Source organism: Xyrauchen texanus, chromosome 17 (genome assembly GCF_025860055.1).
Source record: "Xyrauchen texanus isolate HMW12.3.18 chromosome 17, RBS_HiC_50CHRs, whole genome shotgun sequence".
NCBI classification, from domain to species: domain Eukaryota; kingdom Metazoa; phylum Chordata; class Actinopteri; order Cypriniformes; family Catostomidae; genus Xyrauchen; species Xyrauchen texanus.
The window spans coordinates 1,689,868-1,711,041 of record NC_068292.1 but is presented as its reverse complement, the minus strand read 5'-3'; the positions used below and the strand labels follow the sequence as shown (position 1 = coordinate 1,711,041).

The 21,174-nt window shown below is 43.7% G+C and overlaps 1 protein-coding gene across 1 annotated transcript in view; it reads right to left on the bottom strand.

Moving 5' to 3' along the window:
• LOC127658412 (A disintegrin and metalloproteinase with thrombospondin motifs 16-like) overlaps positions 1-21,174 on the bottom strand; it is a 106,338-nt gene that overhangs the window by 20,315 nt on the left and 64,849 nt on the right. Inside the window, exons 14-18 of the mRNA XM_052147687.1 lie at positions 20,066-20,196; positions 15,437-15,560; positions 13,012-13,256; positions 11,499-11,637; positions 9,011-9,137 (exon numbers count right to left, since the gene is read on the bottom strand). Of these exons, the coding sequence (XP_052003647.1) occupies positions 9,011-9,137; positions 11,499-11,637; positions 13,012-13,256; positions 15,437-15,560; positions 20,066-20,196 (766 nt within the window). The remainder of the gene's footprint in view (positions 1-9,010; positions 9,138-11,498; positions 11,638-13,011; positions 13,257-15,436; positions 15,561-20,065; positions 20,197-21,174) is intronic.

Genomic DNA, 21,174 nt, shown 5'->3' with positions numbered 1-21,174 from the left:
GGAGCAGAGTGGTTGTGTTCAGCGAGCTGAATTACTCTGCTGATCCATTCACCTCTAAACTCCCGTGAAGCTGTTGGATTTTACGGCACATTACAGTGGTTCTCCCTGTCTTGCACCGGCATTGTGCAGAGAACACCCCTGGGGTGATTTGGGGACCTCAATGGGAGCTTCTCCACCGGAAAAACACCCACGGACCTCCCATTCCCCAGCATGCTCGTATGCCCCGGTCGAGTTCTGGGATGAGATCGCGGGCCTGTCACAGGGCTGGTAAGCGATCTCATTCAGGCTCGTGAAGAGGATGAACTGTTGATAGCAGCATCAGAGAGCAGGCTCGTCCTGTCTGACATGGAGGACACAGCTGGGCTCCGACCCTCGGGTGCGGTCGCAGGCTGACACGGAGCTGGTGGTCATGCTTGCCGGGCTCTGTTTCCTTTCAACAGGTACGGCACCTTGGCACCCATCTGTGGCACAATTCCGGCTTCGATGTGATGGTCTCGACAGGTCGCGAGGACGATTTTTCTCCTCCCCCATCCCAGACTGCTGTAGGGTTGGGCACAAGGAGCCAGGTAAGTGCTTTGATGTCCCTGGACTCGGCACGGCCAAGAGTGGCACTTCAGGCCCTTGTACAGGTCCACGACTGCATTGGCATATCAACTGCCTCAAGTTGCTGACAATATTGCTCACCCTGCAGAAGCTTTTGCCATTGATCCAGGGCAAGCACGTGTTGGTCTGGATCGACAACACGTCGATTGTGGCGTACATCAACCGCCAAGGTGGCCTGCACTCTCGTCGAATGTTGCAACTCGCCCGCCGACTCCTCCTCTGGAGTCGGTAGCGACTGAAATCGTAGTGAGCCACTCACATCCCGGGCAACCTCAACAGCACAACGGACGTGCTTTCGCAGCATGTCACGCTCAGGGGAGAGTGAAGACTCCACCCCCAGGCATTCAGCTGATTTGGAGTCGATTCAGTCAAGCGGAGGTAGACCTGTCCGTTTATCAGGAATCCTCCCACTGCCCGATCTGGTATTCCCTGACCTACGTTAGTATGCGTAAGTATGCTTCCTCTGGAACCTCCACGTCTGGCCCTTGAATGGGACGCGGAAGACCTAAGTGGCCTACCATCTGCAGTGGTAGACACAATCACTCAGGCCAAGGCTCCCTCAATGAGGCACCTGTATGCCTTGAAGTGGCGTCTGTTTACTAAACGTGTTCTTACCGACGCAAAGACCCTCAGAGGCTGGAGTGGCAGCTGTCCCCCTCCACCTTGAAGGTGTATGTTGCTGCTATATCGGCACATCACAATGCAGTGGACAGTACGTTTTTAGGGAAGCACGACTTGATCGTCTTTTCCTGAGAGGCGCAAGGAGGTTAAACCCCCCAGATCATGTCTCATCCCCTCGTGGGACCTCTCTGTGGTCCTTCGGGGCCTACAGGGATCTCCATTTGAGCCCCTAGAGTCAGCTGAGCTTAAGGCACTCTCTTTAAAGAATGCCCTCCTAACAGCGCTCACTTCCATCAAGAAGGTAGGTGACCTGGAGGTGTTCTTTGTCAGCGAAACATAAGTTCAGTCCGGGTTTCTCTCACGTGATCCTGAGACCCCGACTGGGCTATATGCCCAAGGTTCCCATAACCCCATTTAGGGATCAGGTGTTCCTGATCCTGGGGGATCCTGCAATCGCAGCCCTAGGAGAAGGCAGACCCAGCCTTGGCGTTGCTGTGTCCGGTGAGTGCTTTGCGCATCTATTTGTATTGCACACAGAGCTTTAGACATTCTGAGCAACTCTTTGTCTGCTTTGTTGGACAGTGGAAAGGGAGCACTGTCTCCAAACAGAGGATTGCCCACTGGGTCATTGACACCATCGCTATGGCATATCATGCCCAGGACGTGCTGCCCCCTTGGGGCTGCATGCCCACTCTACTAGGAGTGTGGCGGCCTCCTGGGCTCTGAACAATAGTGCCTCTTTTGCAGACATCTGTAGAGCAGGGGGCTGGTAAACACCCAACACCTTTGCGAGATTCTATAATCTCTGGGTTGAGCAGGTCTCGTCCTGTGTGTTTTCAGGTATGAGCATGTAAGTTTCGGGACAGCTGGCTGGGTGTACCGCTTGCACATAGTGCCTTTCCCTTCCCCTGAGGTGAAGACGTGCACTTTTACTCCCAGTTATGTTCACAAAGTCATGGACCCTGTATGTCCTTCCTCTTTAGCCCTGTGGCAGATGAGTTTTCGGAGAAACACACTGCCAGCCCAGTACATGTGCTTACTAGGCCCTGTACTGAAGTAGGTGCTCCACATGTGATGGTTAACATAGGTAACCTTGTGTGATGTATTTTCCACAAAATGGTTTCCCTGTTGGGTAGAGGTCCCTCTGCTCCTGGTAACCATGATTGTAGAGCTCCTCCCCACCTGGGTAGGACCTACTACGGGACTTCTCCAAATGAGATGCTTCCGAAAAGGTTCGGTAAGACCATGTGACGTATTTACACTCAAATGCCCCACCACACCACCCCCCAACAGGCGAGGTGTAGTCTCCTTGGTGTCCTCCCCTTTGGAGGGACAAACCCCGACGCGGACCCTATATGGCCCCCAGCTCACTTAGGTCTTCTAAGTGAACAAGTTCGTTCCTTTTCGGGAGCAAAAAGAGAAGTGGCCATGGCTGGGTCAGCCATTCCTTATTTATTGGGCAGTTGACTTGTCCCTGAGGTGCAGGGGACCAGTTTGACACCTATAAGAGCGTTGGGGGAGGTTACATGACGGCCAGGTGTGCTGGCTACGAGGAACACAGAAGTCTGCCTGTCTCGCACCGCCAGTCCACATAACACAATTCAGTTAGTCATGGCATTTGTATAGGGACCACTAGGGCAACGTCTCTGTTACTTTTGTAAACTCTGTTCCCTGATGGAGGGAATGAGACGTTGTGTCCCTCCTGCCACATCACTGAACTACCCGCTGAAATGGCCGGGACCTTGTCTCGGCTCCTAAGCACAAAACCTGAATGAGTGGTTGCATTCCAGCTCCTTTTATACCTATATGTCTGGGGGAGTGGCATGCAAATTCCACTCGCCAATTCCCATAGGCCTTTTCTCAAAGATCAGAGGTGTCTGGGGCTCCCAAGGGTGACCCCTAGTGTCACTACATCGACACAATGTTTCATTCCCTCCATCATGTAACAGAGCTTATAACAGTAATCGAGACGATTAAAAAATATGAAATAAATAAAGCTGCACAAGGGAACACATTTTTTTGTCTTGCTAAACTTGTGTATTTCTAGTCTAGCTTGTCACCTAGTCTTGCTAAGCTGGCATTTAACTGGTCTAACTGGTAACCCAGTCTGGCTAAGCTGACATTTAACTGGTCTAGTTGGCAACCCAGTCTTGATAAGCTGGTGTTTAACTGCTCTAGCTGGTAACTAGTCTGGCCAAGTTGGTGTTAAGCTGGTGTAGCTGGTCACCCAGTTGGGCCAATCAGATGTCAGAAACAGACCAGCCTGACTAGCTTTGCCAGGAAAGGTGACAAACTAACTACTAGCCACCAGATTGGTTTTGATGTTTTTTTTTTCAGTAAGGGTTTCTCTTTTTCAATGTCTCTAACTGTTCAGAACATGTGGTTTAGATCATGTGGAATAAATAGTATGGGTTCTGACATCTTAAATAACATAATTGCCCAATGTCTGATGGGGTCTGAGTAACCACATGACCTGGCATTAAAAACATCATGAAAATCGATGAACAAACTCAACTACAACTACAACAACAACAAATTTATGAAAAACAACTTAGCCTCACATTAGCATCACATTCTTGATTAGTGTTCCTCTGGAGAGTTTAGTACTTGTATTTGTTTGTCCAAACTGTCACTACACTTGTCATATCCAATGACCTTCTTATACTTGTCTCCAGTTGCCCAAATTGGATACTGATCTAGGGTTGGGATTCTGAGGTCACATTTGTCACTCTCCCAGGAATGGATGAACGGTGATGCCTTTAGTGTCAGCATCTGATTAATCGAGCGGTACACCCTTCAAAGAAACCCAGACATGTCAGTTGGCCATACCGAATTTTCACCCCATGGTTAAAACTCCCAGCCACACCCAGACTGTGCTGCCAGACATCTGTCAGAGGGCAAATTTTAGCTATAGTGTCTGAGAAACGTTTAATGAGCAATGCCCTTTTTGTCATGGTCCCCAATGCATCATACTAGCACTGAGTCCACTCATACATGATAGATGAAGTATGCTCTTTGGAGAGGCTCATATAGGCTCATGGAATCCAGGTTTATCGTTCCAGGTGGATATGTATAAAGAGATCTGTGTGATTTTCTTTCAATGTTAAAATATTTCAGGGTTTACAAAACATTTTTGGCTCACCGTTCACTTTGGCTAGTGGTATTCCAAAGTCACTAGCCACTCAGCATTTTAACTTGACAGAATCCCTTGCCCCACAAGAAGTGATAAAAGTAACTGGAGACTGTAACTGCATGCATTGGTTTGGAAATTTTATTTGAACATGAATGATATGAGTTCAGCAGCAAACATGCCTAATGATTTCAATATATCGAGTGAAGCCCCACGGAATCACACAAGTTTTGCTCTGTGCTGTCTCAGAGCTCTGATGATCTTATATCTGGAGCATGCTGATGTGCGCTACGTGGTTTGATTAATTTGGCCCACACAGATACACATGCAAGTTATGAGCGACATATTTAAAGCTTATAAAGCAGTGAGCTTGAGATGAATATGATTAAATTTGCTTCGACTGCAGCCACCCATCAAAGTGGCTAGTAAGAGTGACACAGTTACCCGTCACTGCCGATTTCTACCCGCATTTGGTGGATGGGCGTGTGCTAATGTCAAGCACTGGTATCAACTCTGAGTAAGTGTTGTACAAAATTATTCTCTGAAAAGTGTAAACACTGTGACCTGTGATTCTTTCAAAAGATAACTTTTTTTTTTACTTGTTTGAGCATCCTGACCAACCTATAGGTTTGTCTGACCAATTGAACATTGGGGGAGTGTTGGAAAAATCATTATTTTTGGTGCAGAAATTGCAAAGAAATTAGACAAGCTCTAATCATCAGTAATTTCAGTCTTTTTAGGTTGGTTTTAGGTTAATTTTGTATTAAATGTTTCTTTTTTTTTTTTTTTTACCATGACTTTACCATGACTTTCACCTGGGAAGTACTTTTAGCAGAATTTTATGTATGAGGGGTAAAATGAATAAAATAATTTATACAACAAATAATATTGTTATATTTATTTGAATAATAATCTATAATAATTAATAATACAACTAAATGTATTTAATGTTAAATAAGTAATAATATGATTTTTTTAGAGGTGCTGAGGTCTTGTGTTTGTAAAGGATTAGGCATGGACAATGGATAAGTAACTCAGCAATATCCCACCAGTAAGGCCAGCTGTGTTTAGTGTGCTAATGACAGCACACAGATATATATACTTTGCCGGATTACAGTTTGTGATCTGCCTCTCCAACTGAAGATATGTGAGAATGACAGAGAAACAGAAAAAGAGTGTGAAAACAAGAGAGAGGTCCTACCTGAGTGTCAAGCAAAACACAGCTACTCTTGGGAAACAGTCAACGCAGTATCAAGCAGGATTAAGGAAGTTTCAGATACTTTAATACTTTAAGAGCAGCTCTAAGAGAAACTGCATTGGGTGATGAGTCATTAGCAGTCTCTCAGAGAACCAGTATGGAGGAAATACACTGCAGTTAAGTGAGCCACCGGCTGTAAAGATACCACTCTGCTGGACGGCTCAGGGATACACTTAACCAGGCCTGGGAGCTGGTGACCATTTTGGCAGTCCTGTCGTGAGGGTCATGCTATATGCCTGTGTCTACCTTTCCAAGCAGTCAGATCTTACTGCGATTTACTATCTGCAGACTTGCAAGATGCATTGGAGAAGGCAAGCAATGGATCATTCTGCCCAGGAGTCCCTAACTAGACAGCTCTAACAAAATGTTATTATAATAATTCCTTACATTTATATAGCGCTTTTCTAGGCACTCAAAGCATTTTACATTGGATAGAGGGACTCTTCTCAATCACCACTAGTGTGCAGCATCCACCTGGATGATGCGATGGCAGCCATAGTGCTCCAGTACACTCACCACACTCCAGTTATTGGTGGAGAGGCGAGAGTAGCGTGATACAGCCAATTAATGGATGGGGATTATTAGGAAGCCATGATAGATAAGTGCTAATGGGGGGAATTTGGCCAGGACACTGAAGTACACCCCTACTCTTTTTAAGAAGTGCTCTAGGATTTTTAATGACCACAGAGTCAGAACCTCAGTTTAATATCTCATCCAAAAGATGGTGCCTTTTTACAGTATAGTGTCCACGTCACTATACTGGAGCTTTAGGACCCACACAGACCACAGGGGATAAAGGCGGCCGGTGACTATGAATCGAGAGAGAGAGAATTACGGGCATGTCCGTCATGTGTGTGTTTATGTTGTCTTTTAAGTTTATCATTAAAACTATTATTTATATCGTCAAGCCGGTTCTCGCCTCCTCCTAGCCCATCCTTAACAGTGTTACATTTGTGCCGAAAGCCCGGGAAGGAGGAGGGATGCCCGTTGCAGAGTCCTCGACACTGCCGTCCTCCCAGGGGAGCACTGCTGCCATCTGCCGGGTGATGGAGTAGACCGACCGCCCGGATACGGGGAACGGCCGCCGTCCGCGGGGCAAGTGGGAACTGGATACCCCGACCGCCTGGAGCGAGGGAGCCGCTGCTGGGGGCAGAGGAGTGCCCTGCCTTCCCCAGAGACACGGAGGGGTCGAGGGAGACTGCTGTCCGCGAGGGGAGGAGGGAAGAAACTCCCCAACCGCCCGGAGCGGTAGGGCCGCTGCCAGGGGCGGAGGAGTGTCCCCATTTGCTGCCAGAAAAGCGGAGGGGCGTTCTGCTCGCTGTGGGTCGGAGGTTTGACTCCGGTTCACCCGGGGTTGGAGCAGCTGTCATCCGCCTGAGTGTGGAGGAGTGTTCGAGGACCACGCGACGGTACATCAGAGAACCGGTGAGTGAGCTTTTTCTCTCTCTCCTCTCTCTCTCTTTCGCACCGTGTTGGCCTTTTCCCTCGCCTATTTTGTTTTCTTCGTTGTTGTTGTCTTCCCCTCCTGTCTCCTCCCAGGGCGAGGAAGGCGGAGATGACCACACGGGACGCAAGATACACCCCGCCCCAGGGATAGGGGTGGATGTACGTCATGTCGGTGGCCCCCCGGCCTGAGATAACGCCGGGAGGAGTGTGGAGCGGAGGGGGGCGGGGCCGGTCGGAATATCGCGCGTCCGGTCCCCAATCAGCCTGATGAGACGCGCGAGGGATAAAGGTGGCCGGTGACGATGGTTCGAGAGAGAGAGAATTATGGGCATGTCCGTCATGTGTGTGTTTATGTTGTCTTTTAAGTTTAACATTAAAACTATTATTTATATCGTCAAGCCGGTTCTCGCCTCCTCCTTGCCCATCCTTAACCATGGTACATACCTCTTCCAGCAGCAACCAGTTTTCCAGCATTTTGAGGGACAGGAGTGAAAATTGCCATTCAAAAATCCGACACATAAATATCTTTAACAGCATTGGGCTGCCCTGATATGACAATGCAATCCAAATAGATTATAAATGCAATGTAACAACCCTGATGAAAACAAACATCTTAAAACCTGTTTAAGCTGGTCTAGTATGGCATGAGCAATAGTAAATTTGATGATTGCCTTTGCAAATACAGATAATAAATAAAAATTTTCACATGTTGTACAAAAAAAAAAAATATATAACAAAATAAATAACTAAACTCATATTTACAACACTATATAATAATAAAGCAATATCACACAAGCAAGAGTACGATATGGCCCTACAGCAGCACTGCTGTAATTCGGCCGCAGGCTCGAGGCTGCAGGCCGTGTGCCGTAGGTAATTAAAGCAGTGCTGATGTTGGGCCATATAGCACGATTGTGAGTGTGATATTGCTTATATACAACAGTTCAATGAAAAAGTACATTTAAAAAAATTAGGAATTAGTCATAAAAACGCATTTGTGCATGAACTACTTTCTTACGTGACGAATCAGAATCTGCTGTTGCTGGTAAATGATGCATCCAAGCTTCCATTAGTAATTCAAAAAATTCACTTCAGAAATAGTATCACGGCTTGTGCTGTTTCTAACAAGTTATTGGATAAACAAGGATAGCCGGCTGGATGTGTGTGTGTGTGTGTGTGTGTTTGTGAGAGAGAGAGAGAGAAAGAGAGAGAGAGAGAGAGAGAGAGAGATGGAGCATGTGCACCTGTTGCCACACCCAATCAGATACACCCAATCAGATATGCTGTAAGCTTTTAGATAGACACCCAATTATTCCGCGGTAGCCGTTGTGCGAGTCATTCACTATAGAAACAGAGATGTCCTCCGCCATTTAAACAGTGTGTATCCAATGTGGAAACTCCGATAAAAGGTAAGCACTTGAGTTCTGTAATAAATCAGTCTGTTGTGTCTCTCAGCATGAGCCTTAATCCTGAAGTTGTCCGTTTAAAGCCGTTTAAAGCTATTTCCTAGCTTTGGTAATTTATTAGTAATACAGCGATCACGGAGCGCAGTTCTATGTAAACAATGACTAACGGATTCACTTTACGTCATCATCTGGCTCATATTACACACAAAAAACATCTTTTGTCACCACCTGCTGGCTAACATATGTGATTTCAAAAATAAAGCCAGTGACTCCTAACAAATACACTTTAGTTTAGAACAGCGTGAACACAAGCGGAGTGATACACACAGTGAAGCGTCTGAGTGCTGATGATGTCACACCATCACTGCTCATGGAACATCTCTCGTCCAATCAGATTCGAGGACTGGAACTAACTGTGGTATATTATGAAATACCAGTCTACTCTAAAAAATAAAGTAAATTATAAAGTATTTTGTGGGGTAATTTCCTAAGATACCTCTGAAATTTGCAGCCCTTGTGAGTGAAATCAGAGAAGGTTTAAATTACCTTGGGGGACAAGGCTGTGTATTGCAGGACACCGCACCATTGGAGGGCCGAGAGCGTGAGTTACAGTAAGATGAATTCACCTGAACCCTTAAATCCTTGTAACATGCTGATTTAGTGACCATCTGACCTAAGGAACAAACACAAAATATTGTATCAATGCAACAAAGTGTCTCCTTAATGAAATGTCCTTAAGACTATCAGGCTGTGCTAACATAGGTTATACTGTATGTATATAAACCAAAACATATCCACATTGCCTTGACCAATGAATTTGAGTAGACATGAACGCAATGGTCAGATAAATGTCCTCTTTGTCCGTTGACATCATTGATAAACACTACTGTGCTGGAAAGCCCAAGTTATTTCGGCTGAAGTAGTAGCTTTCCAGAGTTGGACCGGAGGGCATTTGACCTCTGAGTTAAAGGACATCCTAAAGCAGGTATTGTTCACCTTTCGGTGCCTCGCACCCAAGGCTCTCTGAAAACCATTACAGAGCGGTAATTTCAGGCCTTATGTGAAAGGGGAGGAGGGGACGGCCTATGTCAGCACTAAGGATGGAAACAGACCTGAGCTTAGTGGCTCACCTGAGGGGGAACTCCTGTAATAGTGTAACAGAATGCAGTGAAGACATTATCTGTAACTGTTTTTGTATTTGTTGCAAATGCAAAACTAACTGTAGCTGAAATAACTGGATGTGAGAGGGGCTTAAACCAGAAGCACTTTCATGCATTCTGACTAGCACATTCTAGTTCACCTGTGTGTTCGCTTCACTGTCTGTGCAGATGAAAATTATAATATTATATCTAAATTATGGATTGCCTATATACAGGATGCATTTGAGTACGGTTATTAACTCACTAGTAGAGTACTTCAGTTCAGGTCTTTCAGCTCCCACAGCTCAAGCGGGGAAATTTCCAAAACCATATATTTTTCTGGATCATTTGAATCATCAATAGTTAACAAGATTTTTCATCTTCAAAAAACATTGTTAGAGCATTGGTAATATCTTTCAGAGTTGATTATTTCTTGTCATATTTTTGTCAACAGTATGCTTTAATCCAGTGGTTCCCAAACAGGGTGCCGCCAGGATTGGCAAGGGATGCAGTATAATTTCTGCTCAGTTTAATATTTAAATAGCCAACAGTTAAAAGTACCAGCTGTACTGACTCAATTCCATACCCGCGTACTGTTTGTCTACAGCTGGAAGCTTTTTAAATGCTCACATGCGTATGTGCACGTGCTCTCTGTAGTTCACTTGTTTCTCGTGGTGAATGCAGCTGTGCACATTAAAATGCACATATTGACGCAATGTGAATGTAAACACAGACGTTAATGTATTATGGGAGTGTTAACATACGGGACAAATATCTGCAACGTCTTGATACGATATTAATGCAGCAGCTGTTATAAGCCTATCGTTCATATTAATCAAACAACAATATAAAAACGAATAAGAGAAAAGCACTCGCCGTCCTTGGCTGGATAAGTTCAGAAGCTTTAAGCCCAAAAAATGTCAATAACAGGTCTTCTTTTCAGTCAAACTCTGACTGTATGACCATTGAATTATTTTTTGAATGTTTCTATAACACAGTTTTTAAGTGATTAATTGCTGCTCTTCCTAAAAAAAAAAAAAAAGTAAACACTGTTCTCAATTTTATTACAACTCTTGAATAATTACTTGAAAAACTTGGAGCATTGTTTTGCAGAAACTCTTGATGGCTACATAATTTTAATTCAATTTGTTAATATTTCTATCAATATGAATCCTATTCAATTAAGAAGTGTTTTCAGTTGTATATTTTTTTTCATTTTTTTTTTTTTTCTGTGGTTGGGCTGTGGTTGGGGGGTGACACTATAAAGGGGTGCCGCAGTTTAAAAAGTTTGAGAACCATTGCTTTAATCAAAATCCTTTAATTATCGTCAGGATGCATATTCTTCATCTCGTATTCGTTATTGAAATGTAATCAAAAACACATATTCAATAAACATTTTCGGCAGTAATTTCATTGATGAGATTCACACTGGTCTTGCATTTTGGCACATATTTAAGTGCCGAAACACTTGAGGGGGATACCCTCCTCCCAGGTCGGGTGATTCGTGTCCCGTATGGTCATTTGTTAATAGTCTTGTGTGGAGAAAAAAATGAACCATCCCTCTTCATGTGGCGATAAATGAAAAGAATGGATCTGATTAAATTTTGTTTCCGAATGTTTTTTGCGTACATGTCCTCGTACAGTAAATTTATTACCAGGGTTGAGTAAATTACCCATAAAAAGTTATCCACTAAAATTACTTATTGCTTGTAATTGCATTACTTAAAATTGTAATTAGCTTACTTTACTGATTACTTCCTTGAAAAGTAATCACATTACTAATTATTTTACTTTTAAGTTACTTTCTAAAAAATGTTTCACAGAAATGTTTTTCCAGCTATTGACTGATTTACAGAGCATTATGAGCAGACTGAATTACGACCAGCATTCAATACCTCCTGCACAGGTGGCTGAGCATGGAGCTCGAATGATGGCCCAGGTGTAGCTGTGTTTTGGTTGGTTTCGCCTCTCTGTATCTTCCTTGGCCAGAGTATACTCCCACTGAATGCCTGGATTCCAGCCCTGCAGAAGAACCTGAGCAAGAGAAAAAACAAAGATCTAATGAATATCATCAAGCACATAATACATTGCAAAAATGTTCTTTATTAATTACCCAATGAAATCACTTGACAGCAGCAGTTTTCTTTCCTCTGTTAATGCATTTAATTTTGAAACAGAAAGTTGTGGGTTTTCCCGTCTTTATGTAATAGCAAACAGTCTGTAGTTAAAGGTGCACTCAGTAATTTTTTCGCCAATTAAAAAAGATTTACTCCTAAAGAAATGAATTGTAATTTTGAAACATATGTATAAAATCATGAGCGCTCACATGACATGAGGACTCTAGTCATATCAGTAACCTTATAAAAGCTGTTTTATTCTAAATGGGGCAGAGGTGTCCTCGAGGGGGCTGCCATTTTAGAATCACATGACCAGCTGAAAACTACTCGCTTAATCTCAGTAACCGTGTTATTGGACAATTTCACTCTTGGATTAAATTAATCATGTCTGATTGTGAATAGTGAATTTCTACAATGGCATCTGAAACTGAAAACTATTGATTTTGAATTATGCTGCATCCACACCACTAGGTGTCACTGTTAGTCCAAGATGACACAAGCAAAAGTTACAGACTGCAACTTCAACGTTCATGAACGTGATTTGGTACTTTATACTGCTAGTGAAAATGGTAATACGGGCAGAGATCTTCTCATTCTCATGGACTCAGAGCCACAAAAGTTAAACTGACTCTTTTGTTTCACATCAAAATGCTCATCACATGCTGCACACATTCATGATACTGCTCACAATCAGAACATTTCACTTCATAAAAAATGATCAATTGCTGACCCTTTTAGAACATAATTATGTTTTGTAGAGCAGCAAGAATAATTTATCTCTACATGATAGAAAGACATCAGAGCACGAGAGAACAAGTAAACAAAGGAAACACTTTGATTGGACAATTCAATCAAATGAAATGTGTTGGATATGTTTATGCCTGATGTGATTGTGAGCATAAATGTGCTTTTTTTCTTTTGCCCTCTTTTTCATTTGCAAAGACAAGGTATCAGTTAGTCCTGCTGGTAGATGCTGTGACTACATCATCTGGACCTAAAAAGCATCTTTCTCCATTGACAGAACTGATAGAAGTAGCAACTTTGCAAGCAACACATAAATCACGATAATTTGTCATAAAAGCACAAGATGGGTTTATAGTTTTGGACTTAATACTTTTCACATGAGCACCATGGCTCAACATGTCTAGAGCATGTGCACTAACCCCTACACCATAGTCACACAAAAGTGTTTATCATTTCAACTGCATGTTTCAAAGTGTGCTCTGAATTGTAAGATCCAACCAGACATTAAAGGCAACTGTAGTCTTTCAAGCCAATGATTTGAGTGTACCTCAACCACCAGAGTGTCAATTGTGGGTCCAGTGGAGAAAAGACTCTCTGGACGATTGTAGGGCCTCTTGTAGTCAAACACAGCACCGGCAATGGAGTGTCGCCCAGGCCAATCCACTGTCCAGCGGCCATTAAGGAAGTACTTCCTCTGCAGACTCCTCAAGGCCAGGTAGGAACTGGAAGAGTTGAGCTCCACCACACGAATACTTCGTGCTCCAGCTGGAATGGTGACCACCCGATAATACTCTACACAAGAGACAGGTGAAAGTAAGCTGTTCAACTACAGATACATTTTTATATATTTACAATTTTAATTCACAGTTTAATTCCTTAGCTGGCACCTTTAAGGAATATTCCATGTTCAATACAAGTTAAGCTCAATCTACAGCATTTGTGGAAATAATATGGATTACCACACACATTAATGTAGACTTGTCCCTCCATTTCTTTAAAAAAATAAAAATAAAAATAGGGGTTACAGTGAGGCATTTATTGTACATTGGAAGTGAATGTGGCCAATTACTGGAGGGTTTAAAAGCAGAAATGTGAAGCTTATAAATTTATAAAAGCACTTACATGAATTCTTCTGTTAAAACTCATATATTATTTGAGCTGTAAAGTTGGTTAAATTGCCATTTATACAGTCATTTTAGGGTTTGTTGACATTACATTGTCAAATTGGCTATACATTTACACAGAAAAGGTTAGTAAGTGAATTTATAACACTGAAATCGTGTATTGTTTACGTCTTGTGGCTATACTTAAGAAACTGAGTATTTTAACCTATTGTCCCCATTCACTACCATTGCAAGTGCCACAAAAGGAGGGACAAGTCAAATGTTATTTTTGTGGTAATCATTATTATGCCACAAATGCTGTTGATTTAGCTGAACCTGTATTGAACCCGGAATATTCCTTTAATCAAAGCCAGTTTATTCAGGTTTAATTCTAAGGTTTACGAAACATTTCGAATGCCATCAAAAATTGTATGTACTAAATTTCTGCTACCTTCTCATATCTCATTCTAGACCAGTGGTTTTCAATCTTTTCTAAGTTTCAGGGTCCAAGGCCCCCAATTGTCCAAGAAAATATTCAAAAGCTGCTTGCTTTCAAACTTTATTAACCGAAACTGCAAATGTCAATACATTAAAATGATTACACTCAATTAAATCTAATTTTGTGATTGCACAAGTTTCAAAAACGATATGTTCAATTAAACAGTTGCTGAAGGGAGTTGTGTAATTAAAATAAGAAATATGGTGTCAGTTTACATATTATATAACTTGATTTTTGCATTTTGGATTGATTGCTTATTAACTAATTGAGGTAAATCATTTTAAATAATTTTGAGGCTCACCTCAGAAGTATGCTGAAGTCTGTTGAGTTTCAGTAACCTAGGATCATCCACATTATTCCAACTCACTGAAAAGCAACATCTCCTATCAGACATATTTTAATCCGGCTCCAGCGTGTTTACCTTCCCTTGTGGTGCAACAGAAAGCGCAAGTGGGAGACCCAGGTTCGGATTGCGCATTGAAACAAGGAAGTCATATTTGCATAATCAGTGACGAGTGTGATTTGGAGGTAGCATTTTTTCCTTTAATATTAAATTTTTCTGCACTGATGTCAGGTAGAACAATTAGCTAAAACAAGTCAATCTCACTGTTTTACTGTGAGATCAATCTGAATGCACATTGGGCCCCTGGTTGAGAATTGCTGTTCTAGACCAAAAATTGAGGCAACATGACATCACATATTTTTCATGGATAAGCCAATCCTCCAATGCTTTGTGACAGTTCTGCTAAATTTCCAATCAAGACTGAGCCAAGATACATTTAGATAACAATATAAAGTCAATTTGTTTCAGAACTGAAAAGTATCTTTGCAAATTTGTATCTCTAATTGAAAGTGTTTCATTTTACTCAATATTTCTTTTTTGCTAAATGCTGTTAGTGCTTTGTAAAAGAGTAGAATAATGAATTTAGCAACATGCTAACTTTAGAATCAATCGCTATACCGCGTCCTAGCCAGGAGAAGGATTTTGGACTAATGTGAAGTAGGGTTGCCCACTGTCCCGTATTGAAAATGAAATGAAGAGGTTCCGTATTCATGATGATGATGAAACGTCCCATATTGAAGCATAAAAATGCTTGAGGGTACTGCCCACCCCTACCGACCATCAACAACCACCCTAACAACCCCAGACCAGTAATGATGCGCTTAAAATTGTTGTGTCCCATATTCACATGCCGAATTATGGTGCAGAAATAGGAACCACACAGTCAAAAGTATGCCCTGTCACTCATTGTGGTTACAGGTGGTTCATACATGGTGTTAAGTTTGGTTCAGTATCTTAACAAGTCACATGATGAGCTCTATTTGCATGGTATGTGAGTGGCTGTTAAAAGGTAAAGACAGACACGCACGGCTCATATAATGTTGTTTGGTGTATTGTCCTTTGTAGATCTTGCAAGTGGAGTTATCGCCTTTGCAGACACCACACATATCCAGCACAGCAGTGGAACCCAGCACCCTGTCACAGCCCACCCTCTGGAAAACACAGATCAGGACCTCTCAACCAGCATAGTTACAGAAATACAGCAATGTAATGTCATCTTTTAACAGTCATGACAGTCCAGTGTAAGCTGTCACAATGGGTTTAGCTGATGTTGAGACACTAGCTGCATCAGGCATGCACTCAAAAATAAAACATTTTGTATTAATGAAGAGGCACAAAATGCAGCAAAGATAATCTCATGAAAGAAACACTTAGTGAAGCTTATTATCAGTGAAATATTCAGAAAATAAATGGGTAGTGGACATGAAATACTTTTGGGAAGTTGACATGTCCTGTGGTGTGACATGCCATCACAAACTATTAAAAACAGCATTGTGCTAATTCTTTAAGAATTATTATGCATTCAGCTTTTATGACCTCATAAATGAGAGACTAAATGGAACATTTGTACTTTTAAGAAGAAGAAATACTTTGCAGGACCATTTACTGTAAAATGACCAAGTGAAGGTAAAAAGCGATTTAAAAATAGAGAAGAACTTAAAATAAATGGTTACAGGACCTATGACACACGATTTTGGATAAACATTACATTCAGTTACATTTGAACCTAAAATCTTAAAGCTGACACACAAAAAAGTCCATGGACATGGTATGCATCAACTAAACTTTTGTAATATTTTCAGAACAGTGCAAACAACTTATGTCATCGATTCGTGTATAATATAAAACATGAACTCACTAATCACTTGCATGATTCATCATTATTGCTTATATAAACTAAATCCACTGTAGCATATTTGCTCTGGTCCACTGCAATTTATCACCAATTCATCCTAAAACAATGTCTTGCTTACAATATAAAACAGATTTGACATGCTGTCAGTGAAATGCACAAGTTGGAGTAAAATGAATTTAAAACCGAATTGTAGCTGGTTCTCTCACAGCAAACATCCAAGTAATACAAAATTATGATTGTCCTGGAAGAAATTCTCTAAGGAGAGACTTTTTCTTGAGCACTCTGAAGCAAAAGCTGCGTTCTGATTGGTTCTTTCTTACTGCGTCTCTGAGTTGAAACATTGAATTGAAAGACATTTGGCCTTCTCCGCCTCTCAACGGGGATTTCCATGGCAGTAAAAACCATAAAACCAACTACTGTGAGAATTCACAGCATGCTATAGAGTGCACTTTCTTCAAAAGCTTGTAACCCGTGGCTCTGTTGATAACATAGAAACTGTGTCAGTAGAGCATTACCAAAAAAAAAAACCCAGCAGCAACTAAACAAGTGCTGAGAGACACTTTTATTAAATGTAGTCATGGATTAAACTCTGAAGAAGCCCCTCAATAGAGAACACAACATGTACTGTATCTGTAAAGAATATTTTGTAACTCAACAGTTCTGCTGCTTATGAGGGATATTGATCACATTACTCAGTTACTTGCAAGTCTGTATTTTGCCTAAAGTGTGCATCTTTGTTTGTGTAAAGTTTGTTTCTAGCTTTAGGAAACATAGTCTCTGCAGACGTGAATACTTGGGCAATGTTTTGCAAGTGCTGATACTGAAAATGCATTGCTGTTACGAATGAGGCAGCGAAGCAGACGAGGAGAGCGGATCTAAATGCAAGCTCACTTTATTAAAACAGTCAAATCAATAAAACACAAAGGAAAACCCTCAATGGGGAAATAAACATAAAACTAGGAACACGATGAAAACAAAAACTGAAAACTCGGGCAGGGAACACACACACCAGGCTAACAACAACATTCAACGATTGACAAAGACAGAACAAAGAACCAGGGTATAAATACACAAGGACAGGATGATTACAAATGATAAACAGGTGTGAACAATGACACAAAATGGCAGTGATGACGGCAGGTGGATTGTGGGAAATGTAGTTCTAAACAATAGACTGGTGAGACACAGAACACAGGGCAGACAACAGGGGAACGTGACATAGCCCCCCCCTCAAAGGAGCGGCTTCCAGACGCTCCTCCAAAAAAAGGGAATACTCAAAGAAAAAAAAAATAAAAAAAATCATCCAAGGAGAGAAGGGGGGCAAACAGACAGACCAAGGGAGCACAAGGGGCAAACAGGAAGTCCAAGGGGGCACAGAGGGCAGGCAGGAAGTCCAAGGGGGCACAGAAGGCAGGCAGGAAGTCCTGGGGGGCACAAAGGGCAAGGACAGGTTCAGGAGGCCTGGGAGCTGGCCACAGGGCAGGGACCGGTTCAGGAGGCCTGGGAGCTGGCCACAGGGCAGGGACTGGTTCAGGGGGCCTGGGAGCTGGCCACAGGGCAGGGACCGGTTCAGGAGGCCTGGGAGCTGGCCACAGGACAGGGACTGGTTCAGGGGGCCTGGGAAGAGGCCACAGGACAGGGACCGGGTCAGGAGGCCTGGGAGGAGGCCACAGGACAGGGACTGTGTCAGGGGCCCTGGGAGGAGGCCACAGGACAGGGGCCGGGTCTGGAGGCCTGGGAGGAGGCCACAGGACAGGGACTGGGTCATGGGACCTGGGAGGAGGCCACAGGACAGGGACTGGGTCAGGGGACCTGGGAGGAGGCCACAGGATAGGGGCCGGGTCAGGAGGCCTGGGAGGAGGCCACAGGACAGGGGCCGGGTCAGGAGGCCTGGGAGGAGGCCACAGTACAGGGGCCGGGGGCGGAGCTGAGAGGGGCTCTGGAGACGATGCTGAGGGAGGCTCTGGAAGCTCAGGAGGCGGAGCCAAGGAAGGCTCAGGAGGCAGAGCTGAGGAAGGTGGCACCGTAAGAGGTTTCAGAGGCAAAGACCTGGCAGTCTCTGGAGTCCCTGGGGGCAGAGCTGTAGGAGGCTCCGGAGGCGGAGCCAGTAGGAGGCTCGAAGGGCAGAGCTCTAGAAGGCTCTGGAGTCTTTGGGAGTAGAGCCGTAGGAGGCTCTGGAGGCGGAGCCATAGGAGGCTCTGGGGGCGGAGCCCTGGGTGGCTCGAGAGACTTGAGGATTGGAGTCCTAGAGAGCCCGGGAGGTGGAGCCATAGGAGGCTCGGGAGGCGGCGCCGTCGGAAGCTCTGGAGTCTCTGGGAGCAGAGCCGTAGGAGGCTCGGGAGGCGGAGCCGTAGGAGGCTCGAGGGGCGGAGCTCTAGAAGGCTCTGGAGTCTTTGGGAGTAGAGCCGTAGGAGGCTCTGGAGGTGGAGCCCTGGGTGGCTCAAGAGACTTGAGGAGCAGAGTCCTAGAGAGCCCGGGAGGTGGAGCCGTAGGAGCCTCGGGAGGCAGAGCCGTAAGAAGCTCTGGAGTCTCTGGGAGCAGAGCCGTAGGAGGCTCGGGAGGCGGAGCCGTAGGTCGAGGCTACAGGCGCTGGCTCAGGGACGGTCGAGGCTACAGGCGCTGGCTCGCTGACCGTGGCTGACGAGGGCTCTGGCTCGCTGACCGTGGCTGACGAGGGCTCTGGCTCGCTGACCGTGGCTGACGAGGGCTCTGGCTCGCTGACCGTGGCTTAGAGGGCTCTGGCTCGCAGACCGGGGCAGGCTAGGGCTCTGGCTCGCTGACCGTAGCTGACGAGGACTCTGGCTCGCAGACCGGGGCAGGCTCTGGCTCTGGCTCGCTGACCGGAGCAGACGAGGGCTCTGGCTCGCAGACCGGGACAGGCGTGAAGGGACGAACCACGGGCGAATGGAGTACCAACACTGTGGGAGGAGTGGCAGCATCATCCTCCCGTACGTCCACAGTGAGCGGCGATCCGCTGACTCGCAAGGTCTCCTCCACGAAACTGAGGAGTGTCCAGCAACCATTCGCCGGCGGCAACAGTTCCCTCAGAGACTCGTGTAAGTTACCCCGGAAGAATGCCGGGGAAGTCAGAGATGCGTGCCAGCTCCAGAAAATCTTGGACGTGGTCCTCTAAAGGGCGGTCCTCCTGCCTGAGGCAAAGGAGCCGGAAATTCGCTGAGCAAGCTGCTACATCCATGTGGTGGTCAATCGTTCTGTTACGAATGAGGCAGCGAAGCAGACGAGAAGAGCGGATCTAAATGTAAGCTCACTTTATTAAAACAGTCAAATCAATAAAACACAAAGGAAAACCCTCAATGGGGAAATAAACATAAAACTAGGAACACGATGAAAACAAAAACTGAAAACTCGGGCAGGGAACACACACACCAGGCTAACAACAACATTCAACAATTGACAAAGACAGAACAAAGAACCAGGGTATAAATACACAAGGACAGGATGATTACAAATGATAAACAGGTGTGAACAATGACACAAAATGGCAGTGATGACGGCAGGTGGATTGTGGGAAATGTAGTTTCTAAACAATAGACTGGTGAGACACAGAACACAGGGCAGACAACAGGGGAACGTGACAATTGCATACTTGCGTTAATAATTATAAAGAGAAAATAAAATGTGTGTAGCTAAAAGCATTTGCATTTGCAAACTTGCATAGAGAATATTTTGTAACTTACAGTAAATACAATGACAAATTAAAGACCAACAGGTTATACAGTATTTGTATTGTGTCATAATAAAAAATGTGTAGCCAACGGGTATGTGTGATGTGTATCTCACCTCACAAGTGCCGTCAATGCAGACATTAGAGCTGTCCTGTGTGCACAGCGTCCCATCCCTGACTTTACTGGAGAGGGCAAAAAAGAAGTCATACCCTTCAGCGAAGCAGTAGAGCTTACACACATCTTGATCTGCAAAAACAACACAGGATAAATCAGGCATAGTTCCACTAACACATAATATACTGACATACTCTGAGCTCAATCAGTGACTTTCTGTGGATTTTAACTAAGTATCAAATTAAAGTGACCTGCTCCATAATTTTGAGTCACTTTGATCCAGAATCATATTTAGAATTTTATACTAGTGCCATATTTCTTACCATGTATTTATTATGTTAAAACTTCAAACCACTGTTGAGATATTATCATATAAATATTGACTGATATAATTATTTAATGGAGTGACTATTTGCTAGGTGTAAATAGTACCTGCCACACAGTGCAGCTATTTGCACTCAAATAGTCAGGTGGAAACAGAAATTGAAGACAAACTGTACCATAAAATGTAGCTGCAGTGGCTTGGGGTGTAAAGACAGTGTGGATGTGCTCTTTATGTGCGGAGGACCTGGGTTCTGGCTTTTGTCCCACTTTTTCCCATCCTGTTTCCTGTCTCCACTCTAAATATTTCATTAATACTACATATAATAATAACCCTGGTTAATTTTTGTAAGGTAAGTTTATGGTTAGGTATAGGGGTAGGTGTAGGTTCTTTGTGGGACTGCAGTGATGCCCCTATTCTGTATGTAAGTATTTAAATGTAAATAGTATCGGACACTATTTGCCATCTAACATACTTTACGCAAAGAAGACGCTTATGGTCGCTCTTTACATTTAATGTAAATAGCATTTATCACTATTTGTCCTAAGTGCAAATATTTTCTATTTGTAGTAAATAGCCTCCGCCATTTTCTACATGCTTTTCATTTTACTTTAGTGCATAAAACTCAAAATGTGTTTCTGGGACAAAGTGGCTCAATTTGATGGAGCAGGTCACAAATATAATTGCAAGTATGAAATATAGTTACAAGTACAGTTGCAAATATGTAAGCAAAGTCTGTCGACGGTCTGCTCAACGGAAATAAACTTTGAGCAGAGCGTCGACAGATC